The sequence below is a fragment of the Lissotriton helveticus genome, chromosome 1_1 (genome assembly GCF_964261635.1).
Source record: "Lissotriton helveticus chromosome 1_1, aLisHel1.1, whole genome shotgun sequence".
NCBI lineage: Eukaryota > Metazoa > Chordata > Amphibia > Caudata > Salamandridae > Lissotriton > Lissotriton helveticus.
Window position 1 is genome coordinate 709,643,949 of NC_136057.1, and position 20,837 is coordinate 709,664,785.

Genomic DNA, 20,837 nt, shown 5'->3' on the forward strand with positions numbered 1-20,837 from the left:
AACATAAATGATAATATCATAGAGTAATAAAAATAGAGATAATACACTGTAAAACCTCTAAATGGTAACTTCCATAGGAAGACATTACAAGAGAAAAACTCATTTGTAACATATCAGTGTCATTATGTTGGTCCAAACTGCAGCCAATCAGGCTCAAGCACCCTCTAGAACCTTCTCCTCAGAAGCTCAAGCCCTCAGATTTTCTACCGCACGTCGTGTGAAGGGAGTCTCCCTGAGCTCTGCTCAGTTTTCTTCAGAGTTTGTCTCTTCAACTTATTTTTCCAGAATGTCAAGTAAGAAGTCTTTGTTTCGAGCTTGCTCTTCATGTGGGAAACTACGGTTGTTTGAGAAGGACCCCCACCAAAAGTGTATTTATTGCCTGTACCCTGACCACAAGGTGGATGAATGTAAATTCTGTAGAGCTCTTCCTTCTAAGACTCTCAGAGACAGGGAAGGTCGTCTTCTCATATGGTTGAAGCGCCTCCAAGATAAAGAAGATGTTCTGTCAGACGCAGTAAGTCTTCAGTCAGGCTGTTCCAATGTCCCTTCCAAGCGTGGGAGTGTTCAAGACTTGCCTTCTCCTTTTCTTCAGAAAAAGAAAAAGCTGGCTTTGCCTGTGGCACAATCTTCAAGTTCTATGCCTTCTGTGTCAACGCCCACGAGACCTGGCTCTCAGGCGTCTTGTCCAGGCTCTATCAGTATTCTGACAGTCTTGACTCCGTCGTCGACGGGCTCGTCGACGACCGTTCCGTCCACAAGATTGGCTTTGCTGTCTTCGTCGACGACCTCTGTGACGACGACGTCTGCTTCCTCGTCGTCGACGACGGTGATGTCGACGTCCTCGACGTCGACGAGACCTCCTACGATCCCGTCGACGATCCCTATTATCTCGTCGGCGACGAAGTTGCCGTCGACGAAGAAAACCTCTTCGACGTCGAAGGATTCATCGTCGACGAAGGTCCCGTCGACGTCAGCCTCTCCGTCGACCACCTCGTCGACGTCGGCATCGTCGACGAAGAAGGCAACGATGGTTCCGACGACGAGAGCCCCGTCGACGTCGAGTGCTCCGTCGACCAGCTCCACGACGACGACGTCGTCGTCGAAGAAGGCGACGACGGTTCCATCGACGAAGGTACCGTCGACGAAGGTACCGTCGACGACGATGCCGTCGGCGAAAGTATCGTCGACGAAGACACCGTCGACGAAGACACCGTCGACGAGGCTGCCGTCTCCTCAGATCCCAGCAAAGAAGACTCCGTCGACGCACGTTCCGTCGACGACGATACCGTCGACGACGAATCCCTCAGTGGGCCCTACCTCGTCGACGATGGCGATTTCCTCAGCGGCAAGTTCAGGATCCTCGTCAGGATTGGGTTCTTTTGCCACCATGCCTCTGGTACCACTGCCTTCCTTGACCTCCGGCAGGGATTCTTCTCTGCAGTTGCCACCTCCTGATCTCCAATTACCCTCACCTTTGATGGCAATTGATCACGAGACTGGATCTATGGGGGACGATGATGACGATGAAGCTCACAGTCCATCGGAGTTAATTATAAAATGTCAAGAATCAAGTTCTGACCAGGAGGAGGTGGAGGAAGTGGTCCAACCGGTTGACCAATTTGTCCAGTTTCCTATGGCATCTTTCCCAGTTTCTTTGTTTTCAAACCTCCAGCATATGCTGGATGACTACAACCGAAGGTTTCCGCCTACCCCTCAGGGTACGCCAAGCCACGCTCCTGCGGAGGACTCCGGCCCTGCCACCCATCCACAGTCTTTGGAGCAGCCTGTTTTGCCAGAGCTTCCCCGCCCTCACCCCCCTCTTATTCCGCAACCTGGTGCGCAGGGGGTGGATGAGTCGGACAGTGAAGAAGGGGAATTACACCAGGATACTGATGATGAGCAGGATCCAGATATGGCGGATTACGAAGACTATCGGGTACAGACACCTTCTCCGCAACACCCAGAGGCAGGTGATTCGCCTTCCATTGATACAGCAAGCTTCCATGTGCTGATGAATAAAGCGGCGGACCGCTTTAAATTACCAAGAGAACAGCGGCAAGAAGATTGCTTTCTCTACGATTTCAAGAACAAACCGTACAAACAAATTCACACCATACCAATCATAGAATTTGTATGGAAAGAAGGGATGAGGATTATGCATTCTCCTAACTCCTTGCCGGCACAAGTCCCTCGCCTGGAAAAGAAGTACAAGGCTCCTGCAGGTTCACCTGCTTGTTTGCTGTCGCATCCCAAACCAGACTCGGTTGTCACACAGGCGGCACAGCGACGATCCCGTAATCCGGCGACTCCTCTCACTACTCCACCTGATAGAGAGGGTCGACGTTTGGACGCCATTGGGAAGAAATTTTCCACCATGTCCTCTACGTCTGTACGCGCTGCAAATGCATTGGCCATTCTAGGTCGTTTCGACAGGCAAATGTGGTCTGACATTTCCGCATTCGTTTCACTAATTCCAGAAGCGTCCAGAGCGGAAGCCCAGCAAGTTCTCCATGATGGCATGAGGGCGTCAGAAGAAATGATTGACTGTGCGATTGATGTGGCGAGTACGGGATTTCGCATCCTCGCCAGTGCTGCGGCTCTCCGCCGCCAGGGCTGGCTTAAATCCACTTCTTTCCGGCAAGAAGTCCAGTCGAAGATACTCGACATGCCCTATGACGGTGAATCTCTTTTTGGCGCTCACATTGACGAGGCGCTGGAGTCAATTAAACAGGACACCGATACAGCAAAATCGCTAGTCTCTTTACAATTTAAGAAGCAGCCCTTTCGTGGCGCCCGTGGAAGAGGTTCATCTTCCACTACTTTTCGAGGAGGACACACTCAGTACCGCCAATTCAACCAGGGCAATCAACGTTACTCCTCCCAGCAGTCTACTCGCCAAAATCAGTCAAGACCCTATAAAGGAAAACCTACTTATAGGGGCGCCAACAACAAACGCCAGTGACTCTCATGTCACACAAGGAGTTGGAGGGAGAATCTCGCAGTTTTATTCCCAATGGTCTCTGATAACATCGGACCAATGGGTATTGGACATTGTTCGCAAGGGTCATGCCTTGGAGTTCACAGAGATTCCTCCTCATTCTCCGCCATCAGGCCCGCCACCTCCCCATTTCCTAGAATTGCAACATCAAGTTCGTCTTCTCATACTAAAAGGTGCAGTCGAAGTGGTTCCTATATCACAACAAGGGACAGGTTTCTACTCACGTTTTTTCCTCATTGCCAAGAAGACGGGAGAGTGGCGGCCTATACTGGATTTGAGAGCGCTCAATTTCTTTCTAAAACAGCAGTCTTTCCGCATGCTCACATTGTCAGAAGTCTTGCGGCTTCTCTGCAGCGGAGATTTCCTATCCACGATAGATCTGCAAGACGCCTATTTTCATGTGCCGATTCTGCAACAACATCGCCAATTCCTGAGGTTCAAGGTGGGCACTGTCCATTACCAATTCAAGGTGCTGCCTTTCGGCCTGCGTTCAGCGCCTCGTGTTTTCACGAAGGTCCTGGCCCCAGTCATGGCTTATCTACGTCTTCAAGGAGTGCAGATTTTTCCTTATCTGGACGATTGCCTCCTGAAATCTCAGTCTCCTCTTCAGCTGGCTCACGACACAAGTCTCTGCCTGCGGACTTTCGAGTCACTGGGGTTGACCATCAACGTGGACAAGTCACACTTAACACCATCACAGAGGAGAAACTTCCTGGGTGCCATTCTCGACACAGAATTGTCAAAAGCCTTCGTTTCCCAAGAACGACAGGTGAAGATAGTACGTCTGGTCACCCTCATCCGTTCAAAACAGTCAGTTTCTGTGCGCATGTTGAAGTCCTTTCTGGGGATGGCGTCGTCCTGCATCGCTCTACTCCCGAATTGCAGACTCCGCACTCGCCCTATTCAGGAGGAACTAGACCTGCAATGGCGCCAAGTGTCAGGATCCTTCAACGATCTAGTGAGAGTCTCGTCTCGCATGAAAGACAGTCTCCTTTGGTGGAGAGAACCATCCAACCTAAACGAAGGAGTTTCCTTCCTGGCCCTTCCTCCGGATCTAACACTGACCACAGATGCGTCCATGGAGGGTTGGGGAGCTCATCTCCTAGACCTCTCAATCAAAGGAAAGTGGACTCCGTCACAACGAACATGGCATATCAACAGATTGGAGCTTCTGGCGATCTTCCTTGCTCTCAGATCTTTTCTGCCAGTAGTGCAAGGAGAGTCCGTGCTGGTTCAAACCGACAACACAACCAGCATGCACTACATGAACAAACAGGGCGGCACAAGATCTCAGCCCTTGTCTCGGCTAGCTCAGAAGATCTGGAACTGGGCTCTTCGCCATCGAATCTCCCTGACGGCGGTCCATCTGCCGGGGGTTTCAAACATACTAGCGGATTCGTTGAGCAGGTCCACATCATCGACCCACGAGTGGGAGCTTCATCAAGAGACTCTGGACATGGTGTTCAGCCGATGGGGTCGTCCCCTGATGGACCTTTTTGCCACTCCACTGAATCGGAAGTGCCCCGCCTTTGCGAGCTGGCATCCTCATCCGGGGTCCAGCGGCAACGCCCTTCTCATGGACTGGAGCGGCCTGTTCGCCTATGCATTTCCTCCCATACCATTGGTGCCGAGGACGTTGTGGAAGATGCGCAGGCAACCCTGCCACTTGATACTGATCGCACCTCGTTGGCCCAGACAGGCTTGGTTCTCAGAACTTCTTCTGTTGTCCCAATGCACGCCCATTCGTCTACATCCACGTCCAGACCTTCTGTCCATGGACGAGGGCCAAGTCTGCCATCCAGACCCGACCACTCTTCAGTTATGGGCATGGAACCTGAATACCTCGAATTCGCGAACTTAGAGATGCCCCAAGAATGCAGAGACATTCTAGCTTCTGCTAGAGCTTCCTCGACGGTTCAAACGTACAAACTAAAGTGGAAACGGTTTTGCCATTGGTGCGCAGAAGCAAATGTCCATCCACTCACTTCTGCCCCGGAACAGCTGTTGCCTTTCTTTCTAAACCTTGCTCAGTCTGGCCTCTCTCATGCCACCTTGAGGGTCTTTCTGGCAGCTATTTCACGTTTCAGGCATGATGGCTCAATCTCTCTCTGCTCATCCAGAATTATCCGACAATTCTTTAAAGGTCTCTTCAGGAAGTTTCCTCCTATCAGACGCCCGCCTCCGGCATGGCAGCTCAACGTGGTATTGTCACAGCTCATGAAGCCTCCTTTTGAGCCGATCCACAGAGCAGACAACAAATTTCTTACCTGGAAGGTCGTTTTGCTTTTGGCCCTAACATCTTCTCGCCGTGTGAGCGATCTTCATGCTTTCACAATCAAGCCTCCTTATTTGCAATTCAAACCCGATGGAGTATCTCTTCGTACCAATCCCTCTTTTTTGCCAAAAGTGCCTACAGATTTCCATCTGAACGAACCTGTCTTCTTGAAGACTTTCTTCCCGAATCCACAGTCACCGGCAGAACAACGCCTTCATTCTTTAGACATCAGCCGTTGTCTAAAGTTTTACATTTCAAGAACTGCCCCTTTCCGCAAATCAGATCAACTTTTTGTAGCATATGGAAGAATGCGAAGGGGACATTCAGTGACAAAACAAACACTTGCAAGATGGCTCTCAGCAGCCATATCCTACTGTCACCAGCAAGCTGGCAAGCCTTTACAGTGTCCTGTGAAGGCACATTCGACGAGAGCGATGGCGTCTTCCACCGCCTTGTTTGCCGGAGTGCCTCTACACCAGATTTGCCGGGCGGCAACGTGGTCGAATAGGCACACCTTTACCAGACATTACTGTTTGGATTCCATCAATGAGGCGGATACCGCAGTGGGGCAAGCAGTGCTTCGCCATCTCTTTAAATAAGGTGAGCCTCTGTTCCCTCCTCCTTTTTCTTCTGTGATTGCTATATGCTTTTAAGCTATGTGTTTACTTCTTGTGAAGATGCTTGCAATCCCAGTGCTAAGGAGTTACTGCTATCTATTCTATTCAAGCATGTGAATCTATGAAAGACACCCCTAATACTGGAGAAGAACTATCGTTACTTACCTGTAAACAGGTGGTTCTCCAGTATTGGTGTCTTTCATAGATTCACATGCGACCCACCCTTCCTCCCCTCAGAGGCTCTCTTCTCCTCATACGCTATTATTACTAGTGCTACGAAAATCTGAGGGCTTGAGCTTCTGAGGAGAAGGTTCTAGAGGGTGCTTGAGCCTGATTGGCTGCAGTTTGGACCAACATAATGACACTGATATGTTACAAATGAGTTTTTCTCTTGTAATGTCTTCCTATGGAAGTTACCATTTAGAGGTTTTACAGTGTATTATCTCTATTTTTATTACTCTATGATATTATCATTTATGTTATATTAGCAATATTGCTATTTTTATGTACCGTGGGACTCCCACTTCGACGACGGGGAATATTCAAGCATGTGAATCTATGAAAGACACCAATACTGGAGAACCACCTGTTTACAGGTAAGTAACGATAGTTCATCTCTATCATTACATGCAGTAATGCATACAGTCATCTCACAAACGTGAAAATGAAAATATAGCAAGCAGCGAGAGAGGTGTTACAATACAATCCCAACCAAATTCCCTGACAAGCATTATGGGACGCGATTCTAGAGTGTAGTGAATATTATAGTAACCAATAGCAAAACATTCCTCAAGGGGCAGACTCTCCAGGCGCAGCTGAGCGCTAATACTATAATATTCTCTGCACTCTGTAATCTCGCCCCATAATGCTTTGCTGGGCCTTTGGTTGGCATTGTAATTTTGCCCATAACTTTGCTTGGGGTGGTCCTAGGAGGCTGGGACCACCACAATCATTGAACATGATATGCTTTTTGTGTTCAGTGCACCTGCTTGGTCCTCCCCCTAGGTTAATGGGGACCCCAAAATCATCACCTCCCTCATTGCCTGATATTGGTTATATGCTTTTTAGCATGTAACGGTAAAGTTGTTTTATCAAAGGGTTGTGGGAGCAGTAGCTAACTCCACTACGGAACGGAGTCGGAATTATTGCATAAATTCAGTGTTTTCAATGAAATTGCGTAGTTAACATATCTCTCCGCGAGCAGAGTTCTTTTCCCATATTTATTTTCTTGTCAGTTCTTCTGCTTAAAATTCGAAAAAGTGATCCCGCCCATATCTTCTTTTTTTTAATGAAATCGCAGTATTAAAAAAACACTATGAAGAACAATAAAAAAATCCATTGACTTTTGGGAGCTTAAAATAGTCTTACATAAATCATTCCTTTGTATAGACATGCCATTACAACCAGCCTCATCCATCTTTATCTTTACCGTACCCCTAATCCATGAACAAAACCTAAATCCAAACCAAGATAATGACAATTCTACCACTTTGGTTTTGTTTGTTGCTTTGCTTTTCTACTGATAAAAACAATTTTAGAGTTAGGTTACCTTCAAATGTAATTTGTGGTTAACTTTTTCATAGCTGTTTTTGCATAGCTGTATTTCCTCATACAAATGTATTCCTAATGACATAATAAGATCTTATTATTTAACAAGTTTTCAGAGTCCGCTTTTTGGCATGTAAAGACCATAGAAATTTTCAATTGGTTTTGAAAATAAAGAGAAATAATGCCTCGATAATCACTTTTTAAGACTATATTTCAGAAAGCGAGAATGTGTAATAATCTGTATTTACCTACATAAATACAAGTTGTAAATATAGATTTTATTTCTATAGGTACAATACAGTAACATCCAGCACTTCTTCTATTGAGCGTATTGATTCCTTATTGGGGCGATCTGGGTCAAATAGCTACTTAGAAAACAGAAAACCATTTTCTAGCAGGCTAGAGAAGGATGATACTTCTGGCTTTAAAAAGGTAATGTCTTGGTGTATTTTCATTTACTGAATATGTGCTCCTGTGCTGATTGTTAATTATGTTGTTCACATAAAATGTTCCCAAGATTTTTTTGCATCTACTTCTGCATTAAATTGTATATCTAAAATGCTCTGCTTCGCAGAAGGAGGTGGTGACCTAGTGTTAAATCATTTGTGATTTCTATTTTTGTTTGTTTAACTTAACAAATCACATATGATTTGTGATGTATTCTGGGAAGCGTTGCAATGTTACTTCTATTCATTACTATTCTTAAAAAAAGAACTAGCAGGTCATTTGAAATTGTATTCTAATCTCAATTATTCATTACCTATATTAACACAGATATGTTGCAAGGCAGACCTAATAAAGTTGTAAGGAAAGCAGATATTTCCATAAGAGTTTTTGTAAAGCGCTACAAGGTCTCCTTAAGGTCCTTATTGAGAACTGGGTATTCCCCAATAATAAATGTTTTGAGGGACTTCCACAGATGTAGCTAAATATAATTTCCAAGAGTTTATGGTAGTAAGTTGAACGATTAAGCCGGATGATACAACATTTTAAATTCTATCCTTCAATATTACCGAACTATTATGCTTTGTCAAAGGTGCTAACTCGCAAGGCTTCCTGTAGAATACTTTGGCAATAGACTATATGCAGAAGAAAGAGTACATGACCTAATTACGCTACACCAGTCCCAATGAATGAGTCATCGAAGGTGCCTATTCTCCGGTCACAATTGGATCAGTTGACACCACCCAAATCAACCATCTTATATATAATTATGTGAGAAGGCAAGAGGTACTATTGGTCAATTTATTTCATGGATGTAATATGAGGCTCAGGCTGACTGAGGACTTGCCTCTGGGCCGACTGGGCTTTCCTTTTGATGAAACTGAATTCAATTCCAATGCTAGGCACCCCATTGCAGTGCTTTCAAGTTTTCTATGTGAACAACCAAAATAAAAGAATTATTCTGATAAGGACTTCTAACTGCAGATTTCTCACCCTTAAATATTCCCCAGGCGTCAGTTTTGATCCGGGAGCTTTTGAGCAGTACCTCTGCACTGCAGCTGGTGGCACCATGTGGGTCTGTACTCAAATCAGTCAGGATTTGTAGAGTGCAGCTGCATTACCCGTGAGGGTCTCGAAGCTCTAGGAGACCATGCTGTCTGTTCTATTGGTTGAACGTCCAGGCCTTGAGGTCCTTCTTGAACTGTTGGAGCGACGGTGAGGCTCTGAGGTTCAGGGGGAGGTTGGTCCAAGTTTCAGCGGCCAGGAGGGAGATGGAGCAGCCTCTACTGTTCGTCTGGTGAATGCTTTGGTTAGCTGCTAGGCTGAGGGATTTGGAGCGGAGTTTCCTGGTGGTTGGTGGAAATTTATTTGGTTGTTGAGGTTTGCCGGTCGTTTCTTGTGTAGTCCATTGTAGACGTGGGTAAGCAGCACAGTTTTACTCAAATGGCCTATTTAGGGGTCCCTTACGTGTGCTGAACGTAGTTTGTTTCTTTCTACGCCACTGTTAGAACCGGGGGTCTGTAGTTGGCAGAGGTAAGTACCTTAGACCAAGTAGGGACCCTTGCTTCTAGTCAGGGTGAAGGAATGACCCTCTGAGATAACCCCTGCTCACCCTCTAGGTAGCATGGCGCGAGCAGTCTAGGCTAAACAGAGGCAATGTGGATAACATTTGCACTTAACACAACAATAATCCCAATCCACCACAAACTGAGACCACACAGGTAAGTATATTTTATAAAAATATATAACTTTATCTAGTTTCAGCAAGGTAAATAAAGCATTAGCACGATAATCACTTTTTCAAGACTAGGTTGCGCTTAATCTTAGTGGTTGCAGTTAATCTTTAAGGTGGTACTTAATTTCAGGAAGTTCGTATATCAAACAGTGTCTCAAGTCACTTAAATCAGCCTTCAAAAATAGGGTTGCTGATTTGTGTTTAGGGGGCTCGCAACACGAGCACACCACGCTATGCAAGTAGGTAAATAATGTCCCAAAACAGCCCTAGGAGCAACTGTACCCCCAGCGCTGCAAGCGCGCCTCACCGCGTGCTCCTCGGACTCTTTTTGTCCTCCGCCGGCAAGGCTTCCTGCGCCCGCTAGCTTCAGGCGCCCCGCGCCTGCAGAGCACACTCGCTCCTTGCCCCGGCCGGTGCTGGTTGCTCTCCCGCCCGCTCTCGGCACTCCTACGAGCGGCGGGGGAGGTAGGCAGGCAGTCAGCTGCTGGGACGGCAGGCCAGGGGTCTCCAAAGCCCTCGCAGTTCCCTCGGCGGGGACGGGTCACTTCTTCCCGGGTCCGGCGGTGATCAGACGGCGCTCACAGAGGTCCCGATGACGGGGACCAATCCTGTCGCGGCGTCGGGGGCGAGCCTCCAGTAGCACCCGGGAGTCAGCCAATGGCAGAGCGGCTCCCGGGACAGGCAAACGATGACGCTCCGCTCCTTCGGCCAATCACGGCCCAACACCACTGATGACGCTGCGCCGCACGGGCCAATCCCGTCGCGGCGTTAGTGAGGGGGCTCGGCTCCCTCAGCCAATGGGAGCGCGGCGGCTTCGTTCTTAGCCGCTTCAGCTCCCCAATGATCGGCGATCTTTGGGGGGGTATTCCTGGCCCCCGGGCAGCGGCGGTGACACAACTCCCAGTGGTTTTCAGTGCGCCTTGCACTGGGAAGGCCCACAAGTCTCCGGTCTGCCCCACACACGTGTCGATGAACACGTCGATCTTGGCCACGCAGCAGGCTGGGTCAGCGCGGCGCTCTCAAGCAGATTAGAGAGCAGCCCGTGCGCTAAGCAGGCAAACTACAGGGTTTCACGATCTCCTCGCCACACAGCAGCTTCAGAGGGCACAGCAGGGTCTTGTAGTCCTTGGGCAACCTTTATGTCCCTGGGTTGCAGACAGGGGGCCCGCTCTTCTCAGGCCCTTGGAGATTCAAGTTGCAGACACAGCACACAGCAAAGTCTTGGCAGTTTCAAGCAGGCAGGGTCACAGCACACAGCAAAGTCCCTTTCTCCTCCTCAGCTTCCAGTTAGACAGCAGAACAGGTCAGCCCTTAGAGCACACAGCAAGGCAATCTCCCTTTAGTTCTCCAGCCGTCCTCCTTCCAGCCGAGGTTCCTTCTTGCTTGTAGGATCTTAGAATCTAAACTTCTGTAGTCAGGGGTCCTTTCCTTATACCCCTCAAAGTCTTTGAAGTCCTTTGAAGTCTTTGTGCAAGCGGCCCTGACTCCAGTCTAAACCAGTTCTGGGGGTTGCTGAAGCACTGAGGTGTTTCTGGTTTTCTTCTTCCTGTCAGCTCCAGGGTCAGAGGTGTCAGTTGGCCGGCAGGAGGGAGCTAGCATGGGGGGGCAGGCAGGCACAGCCCAGCACTATCAGGCTTTTCTTCCTCCCACCTCCCTGGCAGCAGATGTGCCCTTTCATCCCCGGGCTGGCTCCGACCCTCTCCTCCGGGGGCTCTGCAGCCCCCCTGTCACACCCAGACCAGACAGGCATTCCACAAACCCAGGCACACAAAGGTTTAGACAAGAGAACAGCCACTTTCTAAAAGTGCTATTCTCCATCACAGGATTCAAAAACACCCTTCACTAAAAGATGTCATTAAATTCTGAGTTCAGGGATATCTTTCACTTATGTCCCATCTTGTTCCTATGGGGAGATAGGCTGGCATCACATGGGGCCAGCCACCTCCATGTTACTCTATGGAGCAAGAGAGCCTTACAGCAGTGAGCACATAAAATGGCTGCTGCCCACTACCAGAGCATGTGACCTGCACTAGTACATGCTCTACCTTATCCATACACTGCACCCTGCCCAGGGGGGTACCTTGAGCCTTCCATAGGGGTGACTGAGGTGCACAGACAGGGAAGGGTTAGGCCCAGCCAGTGGAGACACTGGCCAGGGGGACAGGGCAGTCCACCGACTGCACACAGGCCCTGCGCTGGCAGGCCTGAGTCCTTTTTAGGGCTACTCATGTGGGTGGCGCAATCTGCGCTGCAGGCCCACTAGTAGCATCTGTCATCACCAGCCCTGGCACACACAGTGCACTTTACTAGGGACTCCATGGTGATGCAAATATGCCAATCGGGTATATTCAATTAATATGGCAATTTACAGAGGGAGCACTTACACTCTGACACTGATCAGCAGTGGCAGAGTGTCCAAAGCATCTAAATCAGCAAAAACGAAATCCAGCACAGCATCAAAACACATGAGTCAGAGGCAAAAAGATGGGGGAAGAACCACGCCAAAGGTGTCAGGTCTAACAGCCACCAGATGCCAATCCAGAGCTACCTCTTATCTCTCTGAGACCTGTTTACCTCCTACAGGTTCGCAAATCCAGTGTACAAGGGAAATGTCACCTTCCAAAACACGTTTTTAAACCCTGTAGGAACTGCCGTAAACCAATAGGGGGAGAGGGGTTGGCCTAACGGCTAAGGCGCTCGACCTCGGACCTGGGGATCTGGGTTCGAGTCTCGGTAACGACGCCAAAAAACCCCTGTGATTCTGGGCAGATCACTTAATCTCCCCGTGCCTAAAAAAAAATATGAAAGTGTGTCCTCATGTAACGTAACTGGTGCTATGTAAAGCGCTCTGATAACTGATTCGGTTCGGTTCTAGTTCGCGCTATATAAAACTCTGCAAAAAAATAAAAATATTTGTGGCAGATCCTCATAAGGTTTGCCTGTGGTGCTTGGGGTGAACTCTAACTCTAAGGCCTGCATTTACTGTGTGCAACGAACCTGAAGGTTATACAAGACTGCGATGTGGAACACTGTAGCCAAGAACAGGAAGACACTGAGACAAGACTGGTCCATGTAGAAGTGTCGGTCCCGATCTTGAAGTTGCACAAGTCGTTTCAAGGGTGCGGGAGGGCGCCTGCTAACACCGGAGCGGCTCCACAGGATTCACGGCGGCACCGGGGGCCGAGAGCCCCCCCCCCATCCCCCCACCGCCCGATCCACGGCAGTGACGCGGTCAGGTACACGGGTGGCTGCCATCAGGAGCAGAGCCGCCGGCCCCGCAGCAGGCAGCAGAGAGTCACGGCGTCATTGGAGTGCCGAGAGAGGCTGAGTGCTGGGGGCGATCTGAGGAGTGGGGCGCCGCCGTCCGAGGAGCTAGCGGAGAGGAGCCCTGTGGCTGGTGGGATCAGTGGGACGGAGGTCGGCTGGAGCCTGCCCTTGCCACGCCGGGAGCTGGAGCCATCTGCAAATACCGGCTTCGACGCTCACTCTGGATGACGACGGGTGCATTCTAAGTCTGCAGGCGAGGGGAGCTTTAGCGGAGCCTGAGTGAGCACCGTCGCACACGCCAGACTGACTGGGTGATGGTAGACCCGGTGTCTGACTCACAACGGGAGTGATCTCCCTGCCCTGCCTGGCAAACTGCTCGCCTGGCTGTTCGTCCCCTGCCTGCGGCCACCAGGACACCAGAGGAAGCTGACGCCTTGCTGTAGGGTGGATGGTCGTTCCCCCCCTCCCCCCCTTTGTATCCAACACCCAGCTGCATTAGGAACAGACAGACCGACTGGTCTGCAAACGCTAGCGAAGATCGTCTTTGCCGTCTTTGCCGAAGTGACAGCGACAGCTAAAAAAAGGTATTTGCTTTGCCCCACGCGTTTTATTGGAAATGTGCACATTCTGCCCCACTCATTTTGTTTTACAAAACCTCTGTTGTTCAAAATGGCGGGGTCATAAACTGAGCACCTAATCCCCTCCTGTACCGCCTGAGCCCACGAGGCCCCTCAGCAGCCCCTCTTAAGATAATAAAAAACTGAGATAAGACTCCCCTTGGTATGCAAGTTCCTGAGCCGGCCTAATAGACTCTGAAACTACTCTTCCCTGCTCGGATATCAGTAACAACCAAAAGAGGACTAATCGATCCTCTCCTCCTTGCTCCAAGCAATAACAACAAAAAAGGACTAGCGTCTCCAGACCTATCTGGCGGCCATTTTAGACTGACCTCTCTCTCTACTCAGCGGCCATCATGGACTAGTCATTGCCTTTACTGCAGTTTCTATTTTATTTTATTTTATTTTATTATTACTGGCTTCCTACATTGTATGCATTGCTATCACATTACTATTGTATATTCTAGTGTTATATCTGTTATTGCTGCAGTTCGTATGCACATTTATGGGATGCAGTAACTCATTAGTAGTTTAGCCCTATTTTAGCCTGTATTTTATATGCGGCAAGCTGCACATATCTCACCTCTATCCCCATCATTCACTGTCCGCTACCGCATTTATTTATTTGTTGGTTTTTCGATGTAAGCTACATCACGTTATTGCACTGATTATTACTACCTCATTCAGCTCGCTCTGTCATGTAAGCTGCACACAGCCACTTTCTACGCCTAGACTACACTGCTGTTACCTCGTACATTCTAATATGTAACTTGGCTTCCACCTAATCGGTCCTACCTCTCATAGTTGGTTTCACGGTGTAAGCCGACTGCTACCTCGTATATAGGATACATGTGGTAAGATGCACCTACGCACTGTCTCCTCGGGGAGCACACCGACTTCTACTCCTTATATCTTTGATCACTCACTAGTGTCGTCCTTGGCCCTGTTACTAGCGGCTGACAGTTTGTACTATCGTCCTGCTTCCTACACCTAACACCACAGCCTCTCCAAAATGGAGCTCAACGGCAAGCACACTTTTAGAATTAACTACCCCTCCACTCCTCTCTCCAAAAATGCCACTAAACATTTTAAACACAACTTCTTGAGGTCGCACCCTGAAACACCCTTTGCCGACACTTACTTCTCATCGGGCAATGGAGCTCTGAATACTGATATCATCTTCCACACCTCACGCAGAGCCCAATGGAGAAAAACTTTCCTATCCCTACTCACAGTCTCCACCACCAGGAAAACAACTCATGGCTTAATTCTCACCATCACACCTTCCCACCTCTTCCCTGGCAGGTCTACCATTACTATCTACAATAACGGGATTGTCCTAATCCAATCCACGGACAAGAACCTGGATTTACTAGACAACCTGTTCCCCAAGTTCAAAGAGCACCTCTCCAAGCTGCGGACCCCTACACAGAACTCCGCCAGCACTAGCACCCCTGACGTCGCAGCCACCACCTACTACACTTCTACCCCCAGCGCCCCAGTAAATGGCCCACCTGCTGTTAACGCTCCCCACTCCCCAAGGACAGTCACAAATATATCCAGTGCATATACTAGCAGCCCCTCTAACATGACCCTTCTTATCCCCACCCACACCCCCTCCATCCCTCTCCCCCCGGACAGAACATCCCCCACCCACAACACACCACCATCTGAACAAGCCACCGCCCAAAGTTTATCCACCCCCCACTCCCATCCCCCCCATGACAGACACCTCTCACTCCCCATCTCCCTCTCCACCCCCACCCACGAGTCTCTCACACCTGACACAACAACTCCCACCCACAACACGCCTACATCTGCACACACCATCACTCGGAGTTTATCCACCCCCCCCCCCATCCCCCCCACGGCAGACACCTCTCCCTTCCCTGCCCCCTCTCCACTCCCACTCACAACTCTATCTCCCTCCCAACAAAAGATACAGAACATACCTCCCCCCTTACCTTAGCATCCCCCTCTCTCCCACCTCCTACTCTCAGCCCTCACTACCCTCCTGTCTCCCCCACTGTCTTCAGCCTTCACTCACTCTTCTACTCACCAGCACCGTCTCCCACTGAAGTCACTACCTATGCCTCCCAACCACAGCCTGCCACACCTCCAATACCCTCACCCCTCGCCCACAAACACGTCCACACCTTGAATACCATCCCACTCACTAGCACCGCGGAACCCCTCAACAACGCTAGTATACCCCACCCCCGATACCCTGCCTGCTCTCCAGCTCACTACTCCACCACTCACCAACGGCTCTCTCCACCAACACCTTCCCCAATGACCCTCCTGACCTGACTTTATCCACCCTCCAACAAGTCAAAGAGGAAATCCTACAAATCAAAAAAGACGTCCACGCAATCAAAGACCTTCTCTCCTCACAGCCCAGTCTATCTCCCACCACCCAACTACCCTACAAACGACGCACCCTCCCTACATACCCTCGCCCCCGACGACACCAGCAATGGCCTACTATCCCTGTTCGCAATAATTCCCACCGCCCCCGTCGTGTTCTCAACCCCTTGTCGGACCGCGACCTATGCTCTCTCCTACGCTCTTATGGCCCAGGTCCGGTAAAAGACTTTTCCAACTCACACATCCCCATACCCACAATTCTTACTAACCCTCTGAGGCTCCCAACACTCAACAACAGAGGCTCCGTCCCTAACAACCTCAGAAAAGTTCCCCTTACACTAGAAAGCTCGACCACCCTTCTCTCTCCCAAACTCAAATGCATCCTTCTAAACTGCAGATCGGCCCAGAGACATTCCTCCGACATCGCGGATCTCGTCTCAGATAGGGAGCTGGACCTAGCCATTCTAACGGAAACGTGGCTCACTGAAGCCTCTACCGCGATCATGGACATACTAGTCCGCCCCAACTATCACATCATTAGGCTGGACAGGTCTCCTGGCAAGACGGGCGGGGGAATTGCATGCATCTTTAGGAGCAACCTTTCCGTTACTCAAGTCACCTCCCCCTCCCTTTCCTCCTGTGAACTCCTCTGCCTCGACATCACCAGTGAGGGCAAACAAGTCTGTGCTTTACATCTCATCTATCACCCGCCTGGTGACAATCTCATATTCACCCAACAATTCATGGACCTGATCACTTCCAATGCCGGTCGGCAGACCACTCAAGTATACCTGGGTGACTTCAATCTCCACTGGAACGATCAGAAAGACACCGTGGTGAATAGTCTCAAAACTTTACTCAATGCGCTTGACCTCACCCAACTATGCGATAAACCAACACACGACAAAGGCGCGATACTCGACCTCATCATTGCCAAAGAGAACGCTATTCAACTGGAGGCGATTCTACCCTGCGATTGGTCAGATCACCACATTATCACCTTCTTTATCAACGAAAAAGTTAAACCTAACCCTACGCAACCAATCAAATCCAAAACATGGAAAAGGGATTTGAAGAATCTTAACCCCTCCACACTACCTCCCCACATCGGCAACCTCCTCCTTCCCCCTTCAGGTGCCTCAGATGTTCAATCACTGACTGACCACTACCTTGACTCTATGAATACAATAGTCAATGAAGTCGCCCCTCTGCAACTGAAGAGAGTCTCCACCAAAATTTCTAACCCCTGGTATGATGACAGGCTCAACGACGAAAGGCGTAATATGCGAATGGCAGAGCGCACCTGGAGATCGGACCCTTCAGCACTGCATCTCAAAAAGCTTAAGAACAAGAGAAATGCCTACTTTAGGAAAATAAAGCGCACAAAGTCGGACTTCTTCAGCCGCCAGTTGGACCAAGCGAAGAACAGGCCAAGAAAGCTGTTCGAGCTAATCAAGACCCAAACAAAGGCACAACCCACGCAATCAAACAGCACAACAAATGACACCCCACACTGTGAAGCCTTCTCTGCTTTCTTTAAACTAAAGACTGACAACATAAGAAATGACCTCATCATGGATGTAAGTCGATACCCCAACCACACCAGAAAGGCAGACACCCAACCTAAAAACAAGGCATCCTGGCAGTACTTCGATACCTATTCGGAAGAAGCAATACACAAACTGCTCTGCACCTTGAAGCCCTCTAATCACCTCACAGACCCTCTACCTGCTAATGCTGTAAAAGACTTTATCCCCCTGCTCCTCCCTCTCTGGACCAAGATCATCAACAGCTCTTTACAACAAGGCCACATTCCAGACTCCCTTAAGGTGGGGCAAGTCACGCCTATACTCAAGAAACCTACAGTTGATCCGTCTGACCTAAACAACTATCGGCCCATCACCAATATCCCCACACTGGCCAAATTGCTGGAGAAATGTGTCCAACTACAACTAACAAAACACATTGATCAATTTGACCTCCTCAACCCTCATCAATCAGGCTTCAAAACGAAAGATAGCACTGAAACAGCTATGACACACATAATTGATGACGCCCTCCAAATTCTGGATCGCAATGAGTCCTGCCTCCTCATCCTTCTTGACCTCTCGTCTGCATTTGACACGGTCAAACATGAGAATTTGCTGGAGCTGCTAAGTACTAGAATGGGGCTATCGGGAACTGTTCTCAAGTGGTTTTCGTCCTTCCTTCACAACCGGTCTCAGAGGTTCAAGATCGACAATGTGCTATCTACACCTGTGCCTGTAGATCTAGGTGTTCCACAAGGATCCACCCTCTCCCCTACACTGTTCAACCTCGTTATGGAACCGCTCGCCACCTTGCTTCAAGCATCCAATGTACAATTCCATATGTACGCCGATGACACACAACTCTATCTAAAGTTACAATCCCCGGAAGATATCAAACATCTGAATTCCACGCTTATTAACACCCAATCTTGGCTGGCCGATAATCACCTCAAACTAAATGCTCTGAAAACTGAGTTCTTACTCATCTCACCCCCGACGAAAATCTCCACCATCCAAACCTGGCTCAACAACCTAACAGCACTCAATGTCCAACCTACCATCGTGGACTCTGCGAAATCCCTAGGCATCACACTCGACGCCAAGCTCAACATGCAGCAGCACGTCAGCAAAGCCACAAAAGCAGCTAATTTCCAAATTAACACGCTGAGGAAAATTAAACCCTTCCTCCCGGCCAAAGACTTCCAAACTGCTGTACAAGCTTTAGTCATCCCTCGAATAGACTATGGAATTGTGGCCCTCAGCGGTCTCCCGCTATCAACAACAGCACCCTTAAGAGCCTCCCTGAACGCTGCCGCGAGACTCATTACTGGCTCTAGAAAGCATTCGCACATATCCCCAGACCTAAAGTCTCTAAAATGGCTGCCTTTTGAAGCCAGAATACAGCAAAAAATTGCAGTTATGACACACGCGGCCGTGCACCACAAGGCACCTAACTACCTCGCTCAAAAGCTGTCTATATCAGGAGGTTCGAGATCCAATAGGAGCACAAAAAATCTTCTCCTGAAACCTCGTAGATTCCGGAAAGTGAAAACTTACAAGCGCTCCTTCTCAGGGATGGCTCCCCGGATCTGGAATGCGCTCCCTCCTGAAACCAGGCTGATCTCCTCCACTGCACTCTTCAAGAAAGAGGTGAAAACCATCCTTCTGGCCAAGATCTCCTGATCGTTATAGATGTTGGTACAGAGACTCTGCATTGCTTTGTATCACTGCTCACCCTATCCCCTGGCACTATACTCTACTTGTTGGGGGCACTACTACGCTACTCTCTTACTATCGACCAAGATATGATACACGCTGGTTTACTGATCCACCTGTACGCCTCTGTAGTGTGATCAATGACCTGTGCTGTTCCTATATTACTCCCTTACCTGATTGTATATGGATTGGTTTTATGTATGTTTTTATTATCCATGTTATTACCATGTTATTGACTATTATACTGTCTCCCATTATCTCTGTTGACTCCTACTGCCCCTTCCCTGTCTTTGTGAAGCGCTCTGATATCTGTAAGGATCCTGTTCGCGCTATATAAAACTTTGAATAAATAAATAAATAAGGGTCAGTCATCATTGTGCTCCAAGATTTCGGGTCAGCCGAAGAAGAAAACACAAAACATCGAAGCAGGAGTCGCCCTTTCCTGCCACTCGTGCACTCCTGTGAAGGCACAAAGGCATCACCATGCTTCTGGATCTCGCTTCCAGAGCTATTCCATGTCCAAGCCTATCCTACAACATGTCCTGCAGAACCCCAGTTTCTGGGATCGTCTGTAATACCGGGGCAGATCAAAGCATTACACAAAGCCGTGCGCCAACTCTTTGATTCCTTAGGGACTCCCTCTGGTTCTGCCTTCAGGCCACAAGTTGGCGATGGGCCCTCTATCTGGCATTCTGTTGGCAGTTACGCCTTTGCGCCCATTGGACCCACCGCCCACAACTGGGCCTCTTCCTACTACCATTTTGACTCCACCTCTGGTGCCACATGCCAGCTCCATCAATGCCGGGGAACAAGGTGACCATCGTGCTCTGTGACCTCCAGTCCCCACGCCCTTATGGGCTCTGAAAAGGCTGCACTCAGCTTCCATCAAGGCGCCGCCTCCCCACTTGGCTTACTAACACCCACAAGGAGGAGCACATATGTTGCATTTCTTATTTGGCATGGATTTAGACTATGATTACAACATGGGTGATGAGACTGGGCAGTAATACTACAAGGCAAATTGGTATGATGACCTTCAAGAAGCCATTTCACTTGATACTTTACCTCAGTCATATCTCCTCTCACCCCGCACTGCCACTGAGTTGAGCTGTTTTTACTCAGTGATCATGAGTAGGGCAGCCAAAGTTCTTGACCTCCAGCTCCCCATTGTGGAGATCAAAGCCGGTGTTTTAACAGAAGTACTCCTGCCAGGGCAAACATATGCTGAGCCCCTCTTGCCCTTCAATGACACCCTTACATATGCCCTTTTGTCAGCTTGGGCCAATTCTTGCTGTGCTGATGCTCCCCCCACCCCTGAAAAATTCCAGATTGTGAGGTGCCTCCCCTTTGCCCAGGGCAGACCTTCATTTTTACTCAGTACCCCCATCTACTGAAAGCTTGGTAGGGCAGGCGTCTAACAAGTCGGACGAACCTGAATACCTTTATGACCTTTGGGAAGGAAGCATTTTCTGCAAATTGCTTTGCCTTCAGTTCTATGAATGCCAGCTTCTTCCTGGGTTGCTGTTCCCACGCTCTTTAAGATTCAGTGACTCAAGCCCTCCCTGGTGTCCCATTAACTTGGACTCTTGCTCTCGGGTTGGTGTTAAGCAGTTCCACCCATGTCATGAAGTCTGTCCCGAATCCAAATTTTACCAGGTCTTTGCTCATAAATGGCCAATGTATTTCAAAAAGGGGGTGGTGATGGACAGAGTATCTGAGTTAAT

At 49.1% G+C, this 20,837-nt stretch overlaps 1 protein-coding gene across 8 annotated transcripts in view; it reads left to right on the forward strand.

Annotated features, from left to right (window-relative positions):
* The window catches only part of PPP1R12A (protein phosphatase 1 regulatory subunit 12A), a 1,571,083-nt gene that overhangs the window by 1,291,227 nt on the left and 259,019 nt on the right, over positions 1–20,837 (forward strand). For 7 of the 8 annotated variants that reach the window (XM_078674242.1, XM_078674241.1, XM_078674238.1 and 4 more), the window contains one exon: positions 7,729–7,870. In XM_078674242.1, the coding sequence (XP_078530368.1) occupies positions 7,729–7,870 (142 nt within the window). Of the gene's footprint in view, positions 1–7,713; positions 7,871–20,837 lie in introns of all 8 variants that reach the window. The other variant, XR_013606928.1, reaches the window with a different exon arrangement.